Consider the following 20666-nt stretch of genomic DNA (forward strand, 5'->3'; position numbering starts at 1 on the left):
TATGTGGAATTTGTGCCCCTACCTTCAGACAAAAAGACTGTGTAGACTTTTCAGTTCTACATAACATCTATGTTCTTTTCACCTCTAGTTATTAAGCTCCTTATGTAACTTGGAATTGGCACCAATTCTGGAAGAAAAAAGAGCATGTTCATTTAAATATTTGAGTTTCTGCTGTGTATGGAGTCATTAAGCTATAGATATCAGAGATACTGAGGCATATAGCTTAGCAGAGAACGTAGATTTTTTTCTTTTTTCTTTTTTTTTGAGAATGTAGATTTGAAAAAGAACCACATTGAATTTAAAGAAAATAATAGAGTGATTAAAACATGATGGGTGGATTAAACAGATTAAACGCAGATGAATGGAATAAATGACTCCAAAGACAGATCTGAGGAAATTCTCAAAATTTGGAAATGAAACACGTGAAAGCTGTTAACAGATATGGAAAATAGACTAAGAAGTCCTGTTATCCTAACATATGACTAAATATCTCCTGAGGAAAGAACAGAAAAATTGGAGGAGGAGAAAGAGGAGAAAGGAGACTATTTAAAGAAAATAGATGAGACTTTTCCAGAGTTAAAGAGGTACAAGAATTCTGAGGAAATTAAAAACAATTCACACCTTTATGCATGTTTTGAAACTACAATATTACAAAAGATAGAGACATCTTTAAAACTACTAGAGAAAAAAAAGCCAGATCCACCTGTAAAGGTAGAGATCAGAATATAGTAGAATTCAGAATGCTGAGGGAGAATAATTCTAAATCCAAATCGATATATTCATATAATTTAGGTGTCAAAGAGAAATAATACCATTCAGATAAAAATGATGCTTAGTACTTTCAGGCCACTAAAGAACTACTAAACCATCTATAAATAAGAAAGAAACTGAATAGAAAGAAAGGAGTAGAAAGTAAAGATGAGTCAAAATAACTAAATAAAATTCTAAAATTGGTAAATGTATTGGTAAACCTAAATAAATGTTGACTGTATAAGCTAGCAATAATGATGATTAATTTAGGGGGTTTAGAAACATGAAAGAACTAAAATACTAGCAAAGAAAAGACAAGATTTTTGCCAGCTCAATAGGAAAGAGAATAAATTGAAACTAATTTAATATTTCTTAAATATGGCGAAATAGAAGGATAATCAGAAAAAGGGTAAAATAAAATGTTTAAGTTACTAGGGGAAGAAATCCCATAAAAGGACAGGGCTTTGTAGGAAAGAGTCTAGGATAAAAATAATTTAAATAGTTCTTAAATATTCATGGTGAAATTAAAGGATATCAATAAAAGCATAAAATGAAATATGGCATTTGGGGAAATCTAATAGGACAGAAAGGAGAATAAAAAGCATTGAAAAATAGTAAACATAAAACATAAGATAGAAATAAAAATCTGTATCGTAATCATGCGTGTAAATATATGTCAGTGCAGAACTGAAAATAAAGAGAAAAAAAGTCAGTCCAATATTAACCAAAAGAAGCTGGTATAGAAATACAAGATAAAATAGACTCTAAGTCACATACATTAGTGATAATTACTTAAAAGACATGCTCACTGAGAAGACATTACAGTTCTGAGCACGGTTTGACTCTAACATATATAAAGCAAGAGTAGACGTAATTATCAGAAAAATTTGCAAATTCTAGTTAAACTCTTAATCCTAGATTTAAACCATTTTCTCTCAGAAACTGATAGACTAAGCAGAACAGAAATGAAGAAGACTCTAGAAGATTTGAATACCAGTTGCTAAGCTTGATTTAATATTTCTATTTGAAATAATATACCCCCAAATTATAAATTACATATTTTCCAGCATATGGAAAATGCATACAATTTGACCATTTATTAAGGCCAAAAAGAAGTCACAAAATATACCATAGAATTTATATTATGACCACATCTTCTTGTTAAAATACAATAAAAGTAGAAATCATAACAAAAAGCCTAACCCTCGTGGGTTGGAAACTGAATTTCTTAGTCTGTGAATAACGTTTTTGATGGAATTAATGAAATATTTAAAACTCTGTGACAGTAAAAACAGAACATATCAAAACTTATGGGATATAGCTAAAGCAGCTAGCTTTTAAAGGAAATTTTATAGTCTTAAATGCATCTATTTAGGATAGAAATTAGTGAGCTTAGTGTTGAACTTAATTTTAAAAAGAAAAACTCAAGAAGTAAAAAAGATAACAGACATAAATGAAATAGAAATAGATAAACTGTAAATATGTTAATAAAGATAAGCACATAGTTGGTAACATTAAAATAAGACCAAGGAAATGAAAAACAATTCAAGACATTGGGTTGGGGAAAATTCTCGGGGGGATGGAAGAAACAATATAGGGTAGAAGACATGCATGGGCAGTAAAGGTATTGGGAACAGTTTAGTGTTAAACTGGGTGGTAGGCCTATAGGTTTTCATTATATTTTAAACTTACATAGGTTTTATATGTTCTTTTATTTATACACACACACAAGAAAATAACTTATAACTAAAAAAAAAGAAAAGCAGATGGAAAAGATAAACTTTCTTGAAGAGAAATTCTGACAAGGTTTAAAAGATAAAGAGGCACAAATAAATAATTTAGAATAAAATAGTGGATGTAAGTATTGATAAATACATTGTTACTAGATTGAAGTGTGCTTTGCAAGGTTAAGGTAATAGATGCATAACTATGAATCTACTTTGAATTAGTTCTGCCCCATTTTATAAATAGGTTTTAAAAATGTATGTACCAAGTACCAAGAAATATTATAGAATTTTTACCTTTAATCAATATAAATAGTTGGAAGTTCATAAACAATCTAAGTTTTTAAAACGTCCTACCCAGTTGGCATTTTGGTTTTGAATTGATCTCATTCTGCCATAGGTGGGATCACATTTTACCTGAACTGTTTTACTGATTTTTTTGGTATTCAATTGAATTAAAAATGTATTGCTTATAACAAGAGATCAGACTTTGTATGTAACTACATATCCGTGTTTTGAATATGGTGTTTATTTTCTATAGGGAGCAAATATAAGCATTTCTTTATTTAATCCTCCTGTGGGTTGTGCATTTCTGGTTAATGGTGCAATTGTGGCAACTTTCAGTGTGTTACAAGTGACACTTTTTCCTTTTAATCATTTTTATTTTTGATTCCCAAAGCAAGCAGTTTTTTTTTTAATTGTAGCCATTTCTACTTATATTAGTAAAGTTGAACATTTATAAATCAAATATGGTATTTCATTTTAGTACTTGTTAATGCCTTAAAATATTTATTTAAAGTCATTGAATTATCCAAAGCTTAAATTCAATTTGGCCACTGCGTACCCACGATTTCTTTGTTGTTAATTTTTGTGGTGTTCTATGTGTGTGTTTTAATATTTTTTAGGCTATCAAGATGGAAATGATTCAGAAGCTTCAGGGTCATCCAGAAGAGGTGGAAGAGGTAGCTTCCGAGGTTGCCGTGGAGGATTTGGTCTAGGAAGTCCAAGTTAGTAGTGGATTGCAAATGGTGTGCTTCATTAAGGAGGAAATGATAAAAAAATAATACCTATCACATACGGTTGTTACGTGGATTATATGAGAATAGTTTAGCCCAGTGGCTGATACACAGTTACCTACGTTGTACATAATATTATTTTTTAGACACATATGTAATTGTATACTGGTTAAATTGGGGTATATGACTCTTCTGTGACTCCATTTTTAATGTTACATGCTATTAAGTATTTTAGAGACTTGGTAATGTGGCTCACCTTATAGATAGGTGGCCTTTTTAGTGGTTCTATCTTCTGATATACCTTCTTTCACCAGTGTGGCTTCCTACCTTAAATTTCCCCAGCCATCACTCCTTGGCTAAGGTATAGTTTTCAAAAGTCACTGTTGGATTACATGTCTCTCTTAACAGAGGAGGACCGATTAGTGGTTTTGGAAGCAAAAAACATAAATTTGTAATAATGGTTTACTAGATGTGTAGCAGATTAGTTAGTTGTCACTTTTTAAAAAAGTACAGGGATCTGGAGGGTTGCCGTACAGGACTGGTAAGGTTTGATTTGGCAACAGTGGGAGCAAAGGGTGCTTGCTATTCTGGAGAATAAACAGTGAGATGATACAATATGAAGTTTCTGGGGCAGTAACAGTGCTACTTTTGGAGGTGATTTTTGCTTATATTTTGGTGTAGCACTGGCTCTAAATTCTTTCATAAAATAATATTAATAAAATTTTGAGAAAGTAATTTGTAATTGAACGAAATTATGGAGAAATCCTTTGTGCAATTCTTAGAAAAATATTCATTGTGATTTCTATTGAACTTTAATGATTTTACCCCACATCTTTTAACTTTTGGCACTCTAGCTTGATTATTTCTTTTTACCGCATAATTTAAAAACTTCTTAAAAGTAATAATCTAATTTTATAATCTACAAATCTAGATAGCGAATTTGAACAAGATGAGGGAACGCAGCGCACCAGTGGCCTTTTTGGATCCAGAAGACCGGCATTAAGTGGCACAGGTGGGAAATAGAATTTATTACTGAATATTAATCATTGATATGTGCTTTTAGCTCTAGAATTAGTAAACCTAACATATATGTCTCAGTATACTAGGTTGGCTTATGTTTTTCTCTGCTTTTTTAGATCTGTAGTAAAAATACACGGACAAGTTTGCCTCCCTTATAAAATTCGTGCACTGCGAATTATTTCTTCTTTCTTAACTACCAGTTAATCTGAGGTGTAAATTATACTTTATTAATTGGAGGAAGGAAAATGAAGTTTCCATTGGTTTCAAAGAAAAGATTCTAAGAGGATTTGAGGAGAAAATGAAAAAAATAAGTTTTTGAAAAATGTTCAGTTGTGGGTAAATATACTGTGGTACACATCCAGGCAATGTGATATTATTCAGTATGTAAATGCAATGAGCAGCTAAACTGTGGAAAAATATGGTGGAACCTTAAAGACATATTACTAAGTGAAAGAAGTCAATCTGAAAAGGTTAGATACTATATGATTCCATCTATATGACATTGTTGAAAGAGAAAAATTATGGAAAAGGGTAAAAAGATCAGTGGTTTCCAGGAGTTAGCAGAGCGAGATGAATAGGCACAGCATTGAGGATTTTTAGAGCAGTGAAAACATTTAGTCTGATACTATAATAGTGAATACATGTCATTATGTATTTATCTAAATTCTTAGAATGTACACCATGAGTGAACCGTAATGTAAACTCCAGACTGTAAGTGATTATGATGTGTCAGTGTAGGTTCATCTATTGTAACAAATGTACCAACTGGTGGGGGATGTTCATAATGGGGGAAGGTATGCAGGTGTGTAGACAGGAGGAACTCTCTGTATCTTCCCCTCAATTTCACTGTGAACCTAAATAAATCTTTAAACAAACAACATGAGGAACAGTTTTAAATTAAATATAGAATTAAGAGATGGATGGATTAAGGAACTAGGACTGCTGACTATTACTCAGTGTTTGAATAGAAATAGCTATATGGTTTATGTGCATGAAGAGAAGCTGTGTTTTCTTTAAATATTCTGAAACAATGCCTTACAGGTAATGGTGACATTTATCAAAGCAGAAGTGGCAGTGGAAGTAGACGAGGTAAGTTTTTATTTGTCTTACCTGTAAGTGATAAAACTTATTATAATCCAAGTTTAATTTTTGAAGTTAAAAGTAACTGTTACTGCTTTTATAAATACTTTGAGAAGTATACATTTGCACAGCCCATTTCAGAGAGTTATTTAATAATCTTCAATCCAGCAATTCTATTATAGTATTTATATATTATAGATGTATTTGCTCAATATATATGTACAAGATAGTTCACTGAAGCTTCTTTTATTATAAGCAAAAACTGAAAATCACCTACAAGTCATCAATAAATAACTTTAATAAATAATATAACATAAAATAGGATACCATGCAAATGTTAAAACTGAGATATATCTCTGTGTACAAATTGTATTAAAACAATATGTTTATCATGAGATCATTATTTGATTTGGTATAAGGGATAATGAAAGTTCAGTATATATGATTTGGTCTTATAAAATTATTTTTCAGATTTATAAATACATAAATGTCATATAAAAGTTAAAATGATTTCCTGACTGGTAAAACAATAAACTTGTTTAATATCTCTGAAAAATTCTGTGATCATTATTGGTCTGAGAGCATTCAAAGTGACAACTACCTTGAACTGCCTATTTATTATTCCTCTGATTCTTGGATTCTTCATTATAGAAAGAGATTCTTAATAGCTAATTAAACCATATAGTCTACCAATGCTCACATGTTGTTTGAAAAAGGATTTCAAGATCTTTTGTGGATAAGAAAATTAGAGGGCTCTCGTGTAAAAATGTTACATCTAGTTAGCTTTTCAACTCTAATGCAGTCTTTAGTCTGTTTTGTGATACTGTGTGAAAGTGGTACAATAGATGACCAGTTGGCTAAAAAATCAGAAAGGTAGTGTGTAGAAAAGAGTTAACAGGCCTGACTGCTATTGATTAAGTGCTGCTTATAAGCTTGGCCTTTGCCTGGCATCTGGTAAGTTGGATTTGGGGAGGGGTCTTACTACCCTAACTGGTAAGAGTGGCTTGCTGTTCTTATACTGTTTGTACAACAGTATGGTTTATGCTGAACACCTCTTTTCTTCTGGGAGTCTAGAATTTCTGTGCATCCTGGGCAGAAGGTACCTACTTTGTTAGCCACTCATAAAAAGCTTGAGTACTTAGTCTCTAGTGAGCTTCTGTGGTAGAAAACATTTCCAGTGTGTTTTCACAGCTCCATACTGGGAGAATTAAGCATGTCCTGTGTGAAACCAGTGGGAGAGGACTCTGGGAAGCTTGTGCGTGGTTTTCTTTGGACTTTGCTCCATGCACCTTTACCTTTGCTTATTTTGCTCCTCATGCTTTCACTGTAATAAGTCATAGCCATGGGTACAGCTGTATTCTGAGTCCTAGGAAATCACAGAACCTGGAGGTGGTAGTGGAGACACCTCAAAATAGATGAATTTTTAGTTCCTTTTAGAAAATACATTCCTTTGCCGAGGAATATAGGAATTAAGTGACATAATAGCTTAAACAAAAAATGGTTATATATAACAGTGTCATCTGCATAAAAACAGCATTTCGAATGCTAAAGAAACTTACAATGTTCAGGATTCTGTTTATCTTAATTGCCTCAAGTTTTATTTGTACAAAGAGACTTTAAGGATGTCTGTCCATGTTTAGAACTTGTTCTCTTTGAAGATAAGCAGTGAAAATAAAGATGTGCATGGCCTCGTATCTTGACTAATTGTCACTATGGATTTCTTTAATAGGTGGTTATAAAGGTTTAAATGAAGAAATAATAACAAGCTCTGGAAAGAGTAAGTTTTACTTTAGATAGGTATTCGATTTTTATAATGAGTGTCCTTTTACCCCTCAATTTTTAAAAATTTTTATCTCTTTTTGGGTTTGGTTCCCTTTAAGATTCTTGGAAGTCAGAAGCTGAAGGAGGAGAAAGTGGTGACACTCAAGGTATGTTAATGTTTGTGTGATCCACAAGAATGTATATTGCATTTTAATAAAAGTGCGAAATACTTAAAAGCAGAGTTAACTTTTTATAATTTTAAGCGAAAACTTTAATGGTAAATATTAGGAAGTTATATAGTATTTAAAATTTGATTTTGTCAATCTTTGTTTTCCCTCTAATTTTCCTTCTAGCCCTTGTAATGTAGATTCTGTTTTTTATTTAAATTCTAAGGACCGAAAGTGACCTATATACCACCTCCTCCACCTGAGGATGAGGACTCCATCTTTGCACATTATCAGACAGGCATAAACTTTGACAAATATGATACTATTCTTGTAGAAGTATCTGGACATGATGCACCACCAGCAATTTTGGTTAGTGTAATAATTATTTCTGTATTGACTGTAGCAAGCTTTGTTTTTAAAATACATGGGGCATTTCTTTAAGTTGATATTGAAGAATACAGAAATTTCATCTTTAGTATCTAATGACTTATGTTATAAATTTAGAACCATGCCTACCATCTACAGTAGAATTAATTGCTATTTTGAAAGAGAGGGTACTGTATTTCATCCCCACCTCTCCAAACCAGGATGAGAATTTTATTTAAATTTACTAAAAAGAATACCTTTCCTAGAGATTCAAGATTTCTGCTTCTTAAGTATGTGAGAGTATCTTAAGGGAGTGATTTTCTAAGGAGTCAGGGAGCCCTGTTGATAATGAGCCATTGTTACTGATCAGAGTTATTTGTATCTCAGGTTATAGGGGGCAAAAAAAAAAAATGTTTTTAGAACCCCTGTCTACAGGGAATACTCTTTAATTATATACAGTTTCTGGATATTACTTTGGGGGCATATGCATAAAGTAACTAGTATATAAAGTGGAATTAACAAAAAGTTTAATTCAAATGGAATATGTTTATGGAATGATCTTCATATGTTATATGAAATTTAATCACTGCCCTTTTTTTCAGACTTTTGAAGAAGCTAATCTCTGTCAGACACTGAATAGCAACATTGCGAAAGCTGGTTATACTAAACTTACTCCTGTGCAAAAATACAGTATTCCTATTATACTAGCAGGACGGGATTTGATGGCTTGTGCTCAGACAGGATCTGGAAAAACTGTAAGCCTCTTTCCCACATGTATTCTCCATATTCAAGTTGTTAAAGTTTTTTGAACTTTGGTTCTTCTCAAGTACCTTGAATCTCTTTTGTTGGATTGAAAGTTTGTAGATAATTTCAATGAGCTGTAATAAATATTCATGTTTTTGTTTTTGATTTCTGGTTTTATTGGGGTTTGTGTATTTCTGAAGAGAGAATTTTGAATTTTTCTAGGGTAGTTTTGCAGTTAATGGGTAATTTAATCTGTTTCTAAATATGTTCAACTCCTTCTGTAACATGGTAGTATCTGAAACAAAATAATTGCAGGTCAAAGCACCAGAGGCTGTAAAACACAGAGAAAGGGAGAAAAATAATTTGTGTAATAGAGTTTTGGAGTCAAAATAATGATAAATAGCTATATACATTGTACCTGGTCCTTACTATGAAGTGACCTCAAGTTATGCTAGTTCTAAAAGAATTCTGATAAGACCAGGTTGGTTTTAGGACTAATCTGTGGGATTTGTCTATTAAATAGGGTTCCATGAGATGAATCTTAAAGACTTATTTCCAGAATCATAGAATCTTGGTTCATACTAATTTAGTCTTAGTCTACATGGTCAATGTAGCAGCTGATGTATGAATTAAATGGTTTTAGAGGCAGATTTTAGTGTCTAATTTGCTTAATGAGAAAAATATAGCAAAAAAAATTTGTTTTGCCCAATATAATTTCAGTAAGGGTGATGTGTTTAGTAATCCAAATGAGTGTTTTCCCATTTTTTGCTCTACTCGTGGACTACTTTTTGTCATGCATTATGAATAATAATTTTATTATTACACTAGAAAGTCTCATTTAGAATAGTCACAAAATGTAGTAATAATTTCCATCAAGTTATATCTGCGTTTCCCTCTATAAACAAGTTAATGTTGCTTGATATATTTAGAGTCATGGGTATGCTTTTTTTTTTTTGAAGAACTAAAAAATGTTTTAATAGGGTAGATTAACTTTATCAAATATTTTAATTATATAATTTGAGCATAAATACCTAAATATTAAAAACTCATTGAAATAAAAATTGTTTTCCTTTTTTACTTTAAATTCACCAGCAAGGTGGAAGAAGACTCTAATGGTTATAAGGGAATGAGGAATGGGTTTCCACAGGGAGAAGGATGATGCATTATACATTTGTAAATTATGCAATTTAACTTCTAGGCAGCTTTTCTCTTGCCAATTTTGGCTCATATGATGCGTGATGGAATAACTGCCAGTCGTTTTAAAGAACTGCAGGAACCAGAGTGTATTATTGTAGCACCAACTCGAGAATTGATCAATCAGATCTATTTGGAAGCCAGAAAATTTTCTTTTGGGTAAGTACATATGGAATGCCATTCATAAACAAGTCTCTCTTTAGAGATTTTTCTCGCTTATTTCGGGAAGAACTCAGTAATAATGCACTAATGTAATTAGTGTTACTCAATTGAAATGTACTTTTTCATAATCTTGTTTATGGAATCCTTGCTTATTTTTATTTAAAAAAAGGAACATGCTTATTAAAAATTAGATGATAATAGAAGTAAGTGGTAATAGTGAACATATTGGTGTATTTTCTGGTAGTTTTTAATGAATGTTAAAAAAATAAACTTAGGCTGTTCCTAATAATTTTCTATTCTTTTACATGTAATATGGAAAATTGCTTATTTCACAATCAGACTTAATTTTTAATGACTTTAAGATTGACCATGTGTATATATTTTCCTATTGGGGCATTTAGGTTGCTTCTAATTTAGGGCTACTATAAATAAAACTATAATGTACAGCTGCTATAAACTTTTTCTATTTTTATGTTTTAAGTATTTCTTAGGTTTTTATAAATTTAATGTTAAAGGGTATGAACGTATTTTAAAACTTGCACCAATGTACATTTCTACCAGTGGTATATGAGAATGCCCATTTCACTATCCACTTTGTCAATATTTGGTATTGTAATAGTTATCTATTGCTGCTTAACAAACTATCCTAAAACATAATTGCTCAAAACAATAATTATCATCTTACAGTTTCTGGGGGTTAGGAGTTGGGGAACAGTTTAGCTGGGTTTTTCTGGCTTGGGGAATCTTATGAGATTGCAGACAAGATGTCAACCAGGATTGCAGTTATCTGAAGGCTTGACTGTACCTCTCCAGAAGGATGCTTGATTGTCCTTAGGAAATGGCAAATGGCTACCCTTAGATCGATCAGTGCAAAAGAGCAAGGGGGAGTCTGCAGTGGCTTTTATAAAATAGTCGCAGTCACATTTGCCACATACTTTTCATCACTAAAGTCACTAAGTCTGGTCCATATTCAGGACTGGCTACATAATTTTCTGGAACTAGTACAAAATGAAAATACAGATTCTTTGTTGAAAACCTATGAATTTTAAGACAGCCAATAGCAGCGCATTAAACCAAGCTCAGGGTTCTTTTAAGCTTGGAATTCTGACTCCAAGGATTGCACACTCATGAAGCTACACTTGCACACGCTTCAGGAGGAAGGAAGGAGTATTGAAGAATTTGTGTACATTTGAAAACCACCACAGCTATCTTCATTAAAAAATTTATTTGATTATTAAAAAGTTGAACTACTTTTTGAATGCTAAATAAATTTTCCTTTGTAATTATCCACTTGTTATCTACCACTTTATCTCTTGGGATCTTAGTGTTTTTCTTTATAGTTTTTTTTTAGAACTTTCTATGTAGAAACTGTTAACCATTTTGTGTAAATCAATTTGAAATGAAAGAAGAAAAAACATGATTATAATCCCTTTAAAGTTAAACTCGATAGGTCTTTTGGGAAAAATAGATGTATATTTCTTATACCAGTTTTTGTTTATTGTTAATCCCCATGTCTTATGTTGCTTTTCATGCTTTTAAATCAAGTTAAAACAATATTTTTTAAAAACAAAAATCTTCATAGTAAATTCAGGTTAGTATGTATGCAAAAAACAGGTATTTAATGGATATTTGTTGCAACATTGTTATGGCAAAAGACAAAGTATCTAAATGTCTGTCAAATGAGGACTAGTTAAATTATGGTACATTTAGAATAACACTAAGTTATTCAAGACTTAGCATATGCTAAGTTATAAGTGTCTCGTATATATAACTCATTTAGCCCTCACAGTAGTGGAAAACAATCCATTTAAAGCAGTGAGTGTTTTCCCATGGTTTTTCAGTTTCTTCCTGGGAAGAATTTAATTTTTGTAAGTTGAATGTATTAGTTTTTTTTCTTTATTATTATTTTTTTTGTTTTACATCTTGTTAGAAACAAATGTTTAATTTTCAAGTAAATAGGAAATTACATATATTTTTCTTGTCAATAGGACTTGTGTAAGAGCCGTCGTTATATATGGGGGAACCCAGTTGGGGCATTCAATTCGACAGATAGTACAAGGCTGTAATGTATTATGTGCTACTCCTGGGAGACTGATGGATATCATAGGTAAAGAAAAGGTAAGCCCTAGAGGAATAACAGATTTTTTTGGAACTGATTAATAATTTTTTCATATGGGAAAGGGAGAGAATGGTATAAAGAGAAATACATTTATTAGAGCACCATTTATATATTAGGCCCCCATTATATTGTTTGAATGGGTTCTTGTATAATTCTTAATTCCAACATAAGATAAATAGTATTTTCCATTTCATACTTGGGAAAACAATCTCAGTGTGATTGTATAATTTGTTTTAAACCTCTCAGTTAGCTCTAGTAAGTGATAGGGCTAGGGTTAGAATTTAGATCTGATTCCAGAATCCATATTCTGCACCCAACAATACTGGAAGAAAATGCAATAAATGCTTTTATCTAGCTTCATACATATCTTCATGAAATCTTTTTTTCTTTTTTTTCCTAGAAGAAAGCCTTGTGGCATCAGTAATTTTATCTCCTTTTTGAGTGTGGGAGTGATATTAACCAGGATTGTTAATTTTCTAATTTTTTAAAAAGAAGTTTTAGTGCTATGTACTTATTTTAAGTATTCACATACCACATTATTACATCTCTAAACCAATGCTTTCATGAACCTCATTTGCTTATAGCTCTTCTCTAAAGGGGTTACTCGAAACATGTTATTTCTGCATTAAGACACTTTTCTTAGAATACTTATTAAGATTATCCAGAGAAATCCACCTTGATTTTTCCATGGTGGCACCAAAGTCACTTGTTTTCTTTTCGCAAATGTGTGCATCTTTTTATAACAATAAGTGTTCATGCAAAGGTAAGAGAATTTTCTAGTTTTTCCTGAATGATTAGAGAATGGAGAATTTATTAAAGAAGTTAGAAATTGCCATTTATAAGACATTTGTATATGTCATCCTGTTAGGAAATTTTATTTCTTACATTAAAAAGTCTGACTTTATCAGATAACACAATCTAGATCTGTGCTGTACAATATAGTAATCACTAGCCACATGTGGCTCTTTAACTTTAAAAATTAAAAATTCAATTCTTCAGGCACACTAGCCACATTTCAAGTGCTTTATAGCTAGCTACATGTGGCTAATAGCTAACATATTAGACAATGAAGATAGAGAATTTTTAAGTAATTAAGGTCTATTGATCTAGATGTTTTGGTTTGTTCTAGTCTTATAATATGTTTTACAATAGTAGAGAAAATTGAGAATTGGAAAACAGTAATAGTATATTACCTAACAGTTCTTATCAGTTTATGCATTGATTTCTAATCTTCGTTTTTAAGAATATATTAATAGCTAGAATTATGGAGACTATTTTATTTTAATATATTAACTAGTATATATTCCTCTGCTCTAACTTTTGAAAATGTCCTTAAAGATTGGTCTCAGGCAAGTCAAATATTTAGTTTTGGATGAAGCTGATCGCATGCTGGATATGGGTTTTGGACCAGAAATGAAGAAGTTAATTTCTTGCCCAGGAATGCCATCAAAGGAACAGCGCCAAACCCTTATGTTTAGTGCAACATTTCCAGAAGAAATTCAAAGGTAATCTTTTTCTCCTTAATAATAATTGTAATGTACACAAAATGCTTTTATGGAAGCAGAAGCAATATGAATATCTTATTTTCGAGACTTTTTTTTTTTAATTTAAGATTTTAACATAGAAAGATTAAAAAGTCTGTGTATTCCTAATAAGTTTACCATATTTTTCATTGTTTCTTACCCTTATTCCTGGCTTAGCATGAGCACCACATTTTATTAAAATGTGAATGTGTGTGTTATAGCACAGCACCTAGCTAGGATTTAATATGTGCTTACTAAATGAAATTATTTTTATGATGGTACCTTTTCTTCAAACCAAAATTATAGAGCCTTTGGCAGAAAATTTACATACTATTGTTGACAAGTATTTGGGTATCATACTATATACCATGTCCTCTGGTGAATTCTGGGATTAGGATGACACATCCTTGCTAGAATGGAGATTCTTCCTGCTTACTGGTCTCTTGGCTACAGGGAGCCCGAAGTGCTAAAATAGCAGTTTTAGCTTATAATTCAGTGAGACTCTTGCTATTTTCTCTAGAAGAACTGTTTTTTCTTTGGGAACTAAGACTTCTACACCTGCAGAACCTGTAGTTCTAGGGGTACGGAGAGTATAGATTTTCTATGTGGGTCACTTGGGTGGTACATGAACCCCTGTTGCTTGCATCCCTTGGTTCCCAGACTCAAGCAGCAAAAGATCTTTGACTCAGGGTTACTGTCACATTTTATATAGTTTCGCATGATCAGTACATCCAGTTGAAATTACTGTGTCCATCATTTGACACAAACTTTTTCACTAGTAGTTATGTGTTTTGCAAAATTTTAACATTTATATCGACTTTTGAAAATAGTACTTGGATGATATAAGTATCTACCTCATAGCTGTTATAATCTAAAATTGAAGTAACACTTGCAGGAATTCAGTGAATATTATGAATATTAATGGAAGAAGATAAATTAAGAAATAATCTTTTGTCTTTCAAGGTTGGCCGGGGATTTTTTAAAGTCTAATTATTTGTTTGTTGCTGTTGGACAAGTGGGTGGAGCATGTAGAGATGTTCAGCAGACCATTCTCCAAGTTGGCCAGTACTCAAAAAGAGAAAAACTTGTCGAAATTCTACGAAACATAGGTATCTTACATTGATATAATTATTTTTGGTCATGATCTTGATTTTTTTTTTTTTAAAGGCTGACTTTTAAAAATTATTCCGAGAATAGTTTGGCATGAGTGTTGTTTGTTTTCATTATTTTCTCTTTTTCTAAAGCTCTTTTATAAAAGCTTTTATGATTCAATTTTCAGTGTAAATTATATAGCAGTATAATCCTTTCTCTTCCATAAAGCTTAAAAATAGGAAGGACTTGAGACTTTGCTTAATAAGATTTGACTAAAAACTATTTCAACAGAAATATATATATATATATTATTAGAAAATAAGTTTAGTAACATATTTTTACATGAAACTCTATTCCACCTAAAATGAATTTTTTAATTTTTAATTGCCAGTTTTTCTTTCCTAATGCTTCTTGTATTAATAGATTCAAAGAATTTTAGAGTTAGAGAAGACTTTAAAGATCTAATTCTGTTCCTTCACAATACCCATAAGAAAGCTATCCTTTCCCTTCCTCCCACCCCAAACAATTTTTATAGAAAGTCATATATTTCATTGTTAGACATAGCTTTTGTTTGTACCTGGAAATAAAAATTTCTAATATGTCCATTGTAATACTTTTTTTTTTTTTACCTTACAGGCTAGGTGTACTTACAGTCTGTACATTCCCCACACTCCCCTCCTCTGTCTTCCATTTTAGTATATCTCTTTCAGTTTGAGTATCAGTGTTGGGAAGGGGAATTGAGAAAGCAAGGAATCATCTATTTCTAAAAATGAGCAAAATAAAGATGTTGATATAAAAAGTACTTTTAAAAGGCATCTAGTCTTTAGTTTTTGCTGTTTTATTTTAAAAATCTTTTAAAACCAAATATTTTGAGTTTGAAGAGTTTTATTGGTTTGCTTCATAATGTTTCAAAACATATACTGTGGCTTGTGAAATAAAAATAATAGTTGTGGTGGGCCACATACTATTCTCATTGTTTTACATGTATTAACTCATTTAATTCTTAAAACAACCTTCTGAGGTAGGTTTTCTTATCTCTCTTTTAAGGATGAAGGACATGGAAATAGAGATCAAATAACTTGCTTAGTAAATTGCTTAGTAAATTGAAACTCCAAATGCAGAAGAGATAAGCAAATATATGGTTTTGCTGAAGTTAGAGCACATTTCTAGTATAATCACCTTAAGATCTTTAATATATGAATTTGTGGAATAAAGCTTATTTTGAGAATAATCTTAATAGAGTTTTTCAAAAGTGCTGGTTTGCCTTTGAGAAACCTTTGAGATTAGTGTATGTGCATTATTGGTATACTTCTGTATTATTTTAACTGTTACATGTTTTGTAGTTTAGAATTTATTCTTGTATTTTTTTTTACTCTGCATAGAATATCCATCTAGTAAATCTTCAAATTTTACGTATTCTTGTTCATATAATTTATCTCTTTATCTGCTCTTTAATCTGCCAGCTTTTCCCCTTCTGCCTTTAAATTTTATAGTTTTCATGATTTCATACTAGTATAACCAACTACCCTTTTAATAATTTTAATTTTAAATGAATGGGTGTCAAAGATTTTATTGAGTTTATTCATTACCAAGGGAATTAATAAGATATTATTGTTAGTTCATAGGAGAATTCCAACAACACATACATGTTTAGGCTATCAGGAAGGCTAAAATGAATTTACAAATAAATGCAAAACTGGTTAATATCCACAAAGCAATAATCAGTTCTATTTGAGAGGAATATTTGTTTTTTATTGAAAATAATCATTTGCATTGTATCAGTCACAATAGAGGTATAAAAAGAAAAGAAGAGAGTAAAAGGCACAGATAACCCTGAGGGGTATGCTAAATAATTTGCTCATTTCAAAGTGTTTCACAGTTTTTCCTGACAGCCTATATCTTCCCATGAGCACAATAATCTCAGATTGTTCTTGATTACAAGAAAGGCTGGTTTCATTATGTTTGGTTTATTTGCATAGATGCAGTAAGACTTGTTCATTAACAATATAGGTCTTCCTGCGTTTGTTTTGCAAATCTAGTATTGAACAATTACTAAAGTTTTAACTTTTGTCTGGAAGTTTGCATTGTAAATCTGAGATTGAATTTTTAAAGGCTTCATTATTTGTTACCTGAAGAATAAAAACTAAGTCTAAGAAACTCTCCCTACCATATTTCATTTGCAATTCCTAGAAATTTGAGTGAAATTCTCTCATAAAGGTACCCCAGATTTTTTATGTAATTTTTGTTTCATTGGATGTTAGCAGTCTACTTTCATGATTCCATCTGCTTTTGAACTAGTCCTAAAAATCCTGCTCAGTCCAGTGATATGATCTGAAAGTTGTCAAAGCAATGTTGATTTAGAACCTTCTCCCCAAGACTCTATTCTTTGAAGTATCAGTAGTTTGAAGTGCCTGGTACAGTCCTTTCCCACAAGGCTTGGAGTCTGTCCTTTGTTGAAGATACACGCTCTGGCTTATAGCACAGCCTATGGGCAAGTGTCAAAAACTATTTTTGACAAAGACAATGATTACAGTTAATTTTTTACTGATAATTGTTAAATATGGAAGATCTGATGTGGTTTTAATAAGAATACTAATAAGGGAATTTGATTGTTTCTATGGCATGCAAAATAAAAGTAATAAAGCTATTTCTAACAAAGTATAGACAAAATGTCTCAAATGATGATAATTAAGCCTGTATTCATGGCATATGAATGTTACTTCTGACTTCTGAAAATGGGTAGACATAGTTTTTCATACCAAGAATATCAAGTACATATATTAAGTAAGAGTAGAATAGGAGATGGTCATCTGTATTTTTACAAAACGCCATGTGTGGCTGATGTACATCCCCAGTTGAAAGATTCTAGATTCAAATTAAAAAAGAAGTAAGGTTGTAACCAAATAAAATTTTACATAAAAAGTGAGATTATGACTGGCAGCACTATACTGTTGTATCAGAAGTGTACCTTCAGGCTTTTGATAAATATAGAAAGACTATATAGAGTTATTTTCATGAGTGTTTTGATCAGTGTTCTCCTGAAGGTAAAAACATCATAAAAACAACAAGAGGATTTACACTTCTCCAGAGACTTCCCATGAAGTATACAGTTTTTGAAATGTATTAATATTTTACTTACACATTTTACCTCGGGACAGTTTAATGTCTCTTCTGATTTGACAGCTTTTACCATGCAACTCTTAAAAATAGTAACACATCAAACAAGCCTAATTATTTTTAGCCTCTCTTTTATTTTATAAAGTAAAATAACAAGACTTTGTATTTTTCCTGGGGTTCTCTGGTGAATCTCTTAGGTGGTTTAGGTGGATTTCTTTTTGTAAATTTATGGTCTGTTCTTAAAAAGGCAAAATCAAGAATTGTAAGAGGAGAGTTGAATATTTGATTAGGGTCATTGGGGTCTGAGAAACAATGTATTAACATTGGTTACTAATTTAATTGAAGTGACAAAGCATTTAAAAATAAACACAGCAGCTAACATGATTGTAAAGAAAGATAGCTCTTTCATAAATAAGAGACCTTTGCTCTGTTTTTTTAAAAAATAAATATGTAATAAAGTCAACAGATCTCTGCTATATGCTGACGACAAGGAAAAGAATGAATAACCTTTGTTGTAAAAGAGTCAGCAGAATTAAATTTTTTTATTGCCACTCAGGATTCACACCAGGAACGAAAAGATGAGATCAAGGCTTAAGTTGCTCAGTATTTTCTATACCTGACTCTATCAGATGAATCAGTTTTGTTATTGGGCATCTTGTTAGATGAGCTCTGAAACTGTCGAATGACAAGGCAGAGGGAAGAACAAATATAAAGGCTCTGAGACATGGGTGTTCTTGATATCCTCAAAAAAAAAAAAAAAAAAAGAGAAAAAACCATGAAACATAAAATCATTACTCATAAATAAAATGACTATGTATCAAAGATTTAACTCATTTATTGCAAGAATCAGTTGCCTTTTTGGTTTCTCTACTTGGTTGTCTAAAGTGGAGACAAATATCTAAACCTTTTTCGTAGTCCTCCTGTCTTAATGTTGCAATTTCCAGTTTCTCAGACACAAAATCTTGGAGTTATCTTATACTTCTGATCTGTTAGTAAAATCTTTTTTGGTTCTACCATCAAAATATATACAGAATTCATTAGCTGCTTATCAGTTAAAGATCAGATCTTATCACTTCTTTGCTGAAAGTCCAGTGGCTTCCCTTCTCAAAGTAAAAAAGGGCCCTGCATGAAATGGCCTCTGTCACCTCTCTGTCTTCATTGCTACTGCTCTCCCTTGCTTACCCTACTCCAGCCACACTTTGCTCATTACTATTTCTCACACATACCTGGTGCACTGCTGCCTCACGGCCTTTGTACTTGCTGTTTCCTCTTCCCAGAGTGTAGGGGCCACATAGGGGCCCATTTTCTGGGGTATGTTTTGTTTCCTGAGCACATCAAAAACACCCATGCCTCAGAGCCTTTTATTTGTTCTTCACTCTCTCTTGTAATGCTCTTTCCTCAGGTACCTGAGTAGTTCACTACCTTATCTTATTCATATCTCCTCAGATGTCATCTAGAAGAGGGTATATCTAAAGTAACCTTCTTGGGACCATTTATCCTGTTGAATTTTTCATTTTTAGGAGTTCATGCATAAATTTGTTTATTATTTGCATCCCCACAATGACAGCAGCGGCCTTGTTTTATTGCTCTATTTCCAACACCTAGAATATCTTCTAGGCATTAAATATGTGTTGAATAAGTGAAGCCAGATGATAGGGAGATGGGAGAGAGGGATTATGAACAGTAATACATTCTTTCATTAAGGCTATAACTATCGTCTTTCTAACATTTTATAGGGAAATTCCTTATGTGGAAAAAATCTGGTTCATGTTTGAATTTCTACCAATTAAACTTGCAAGTAAATAATCTTTGATGCATTAAGACCCTGTGAAAAAGTTATCACTTAATTTTCTTTATGTATAAGATACTTTGGGGGTAAAGAGGTTTGGATTAAGAGATAAAGTTGTGATGTGAAATATTCTAGAGCACGGGTCCCCAACCCCTGGGCCACAGACCAGTACAGCAGGGCGCAAGTGGCTGGCAAGCTACTGAAGCCTAATTTGTATTTGCAGCCACTCCCCAGTGCTAGCGTCACTGCCTCAGCTCCACCTCAGATCATCAGGCATTAGATTCTCTTAGGAGCACCGGTCCCTGGTGCCAAAAAGATCAGAGACCGTTCTTCTAGAGTTTGTCAGCCCTAGGTTGGATGCCATTATTATAAATACTTTGGGCAATTAATGCATAATGAAAGATTGCATTATCTTGGAAGAGCAAAGGCATTTATTTATATAGAGAGGGAAGTGAGGGACCTGAGACAAATTTGGGATTACTAAGAGTTGGCAGGTAGTTATCACTTATCTGTACCCAAGTCTCTACTTCCTGCTATTGACTTGGGAAGGGCAAAGGGGAAACTAATATTTTTAGTTCCTAAAGTAAAAAAAAAAAAAAAATCCTTCTCTCTTTATCTTTGACATTCATTATTCAGGAAATATTTGAGTCCCTAATACCTCCCAGGCCCAGGTTTAGGTGCTGGGAATAAAGTGGTAGATGAGACAGTTTCCTACTCACCCCTCATCCTTCTTTTCTTTTCCTGATTTTTTAGTTTGAGTGTTAATCATTGTTTCATTGTCTTGTAGGTGATGAAAGAACTATGGTCTTTGTTGAAACTAAGAAAAAAGCAGATTTTATTGCTACTTTTCTTTGTCAAGAAAAAATATCAACAACAAGTATTCATGGGTGAGTAGATTTATATGATTTCCTAGTAGGGAGGTAACTTCTATGTGTCATTTGTTAAGAAACATCAGTATCTATAACTAATATGCAATTCAAGGAATAGGATTCAGAATTCTCAAAATCTAAACTCTTAATCTTCATTTTAAGTGTTTACAAGA

At 32.1% G+C, this 20666-nt stretch overlaps 1 protein-coding gene across 1 annotated transcript in view; it reads left to right on the forward strand.

The window, feature by feature from the left end:
- Positions 1-20666, forward strand: part of DDX4 (DEAD-box helicase 4) — a 49252-nt gene that overhangs the window by 25424 nt on the left and 3162 nt on the right. The window contains exons 7-18 of the mRNA XM_039869955.1: positions 3380-3481; positions 4422-4502; positions 5552-5599; positions 7320-7367; positions 7471-7518; positions 7745-7887; positions 8487-8639; positions 9827-9981; positions 11973-12102; positions 13442-13608; positions 14590-14735; positions 20412-20511. Coding sequence (XP_039725889.1) covers positions 3380-3481; positions 4422-4502; positions 5552-5599; positions 7320-7367; positions 7471-7518; positions 7745-7887; positions 8487-8639; positions 9827-9981; positions 11973-12102; positions 13442-13608; positions 14590-14735; positions 20412-20511 — 1321 coding nt within the window. The remainder of the gene's footprint in view (positions 1-3379; positions 3482-4421; positions 4503-5551; positions 5600-7319; positions 7368-7470; positions 7519-7744; positions 7888-8486; positions 8640-9826; positions 9982-11972; positions 12103-13441; positions 13609-14589; positions 14736-20411; positions 20512-20666) is intronic.

The sequence above is a fragment of the Pteropus medius genome, unplaced genomic scaffold (genome assembly GCF_902729225.1).
Source record: "Pteropus medius unplaced genomic scaffold, Ma_sr-lr_union100, whole genome shotgun sequence".
Classification (NCBI taxonomy): Eukaryota; Metazoa; Chordata; class Mammalia; order Chiroptera; family Pteropodidae; genus Pteropus; species Pteropus medius.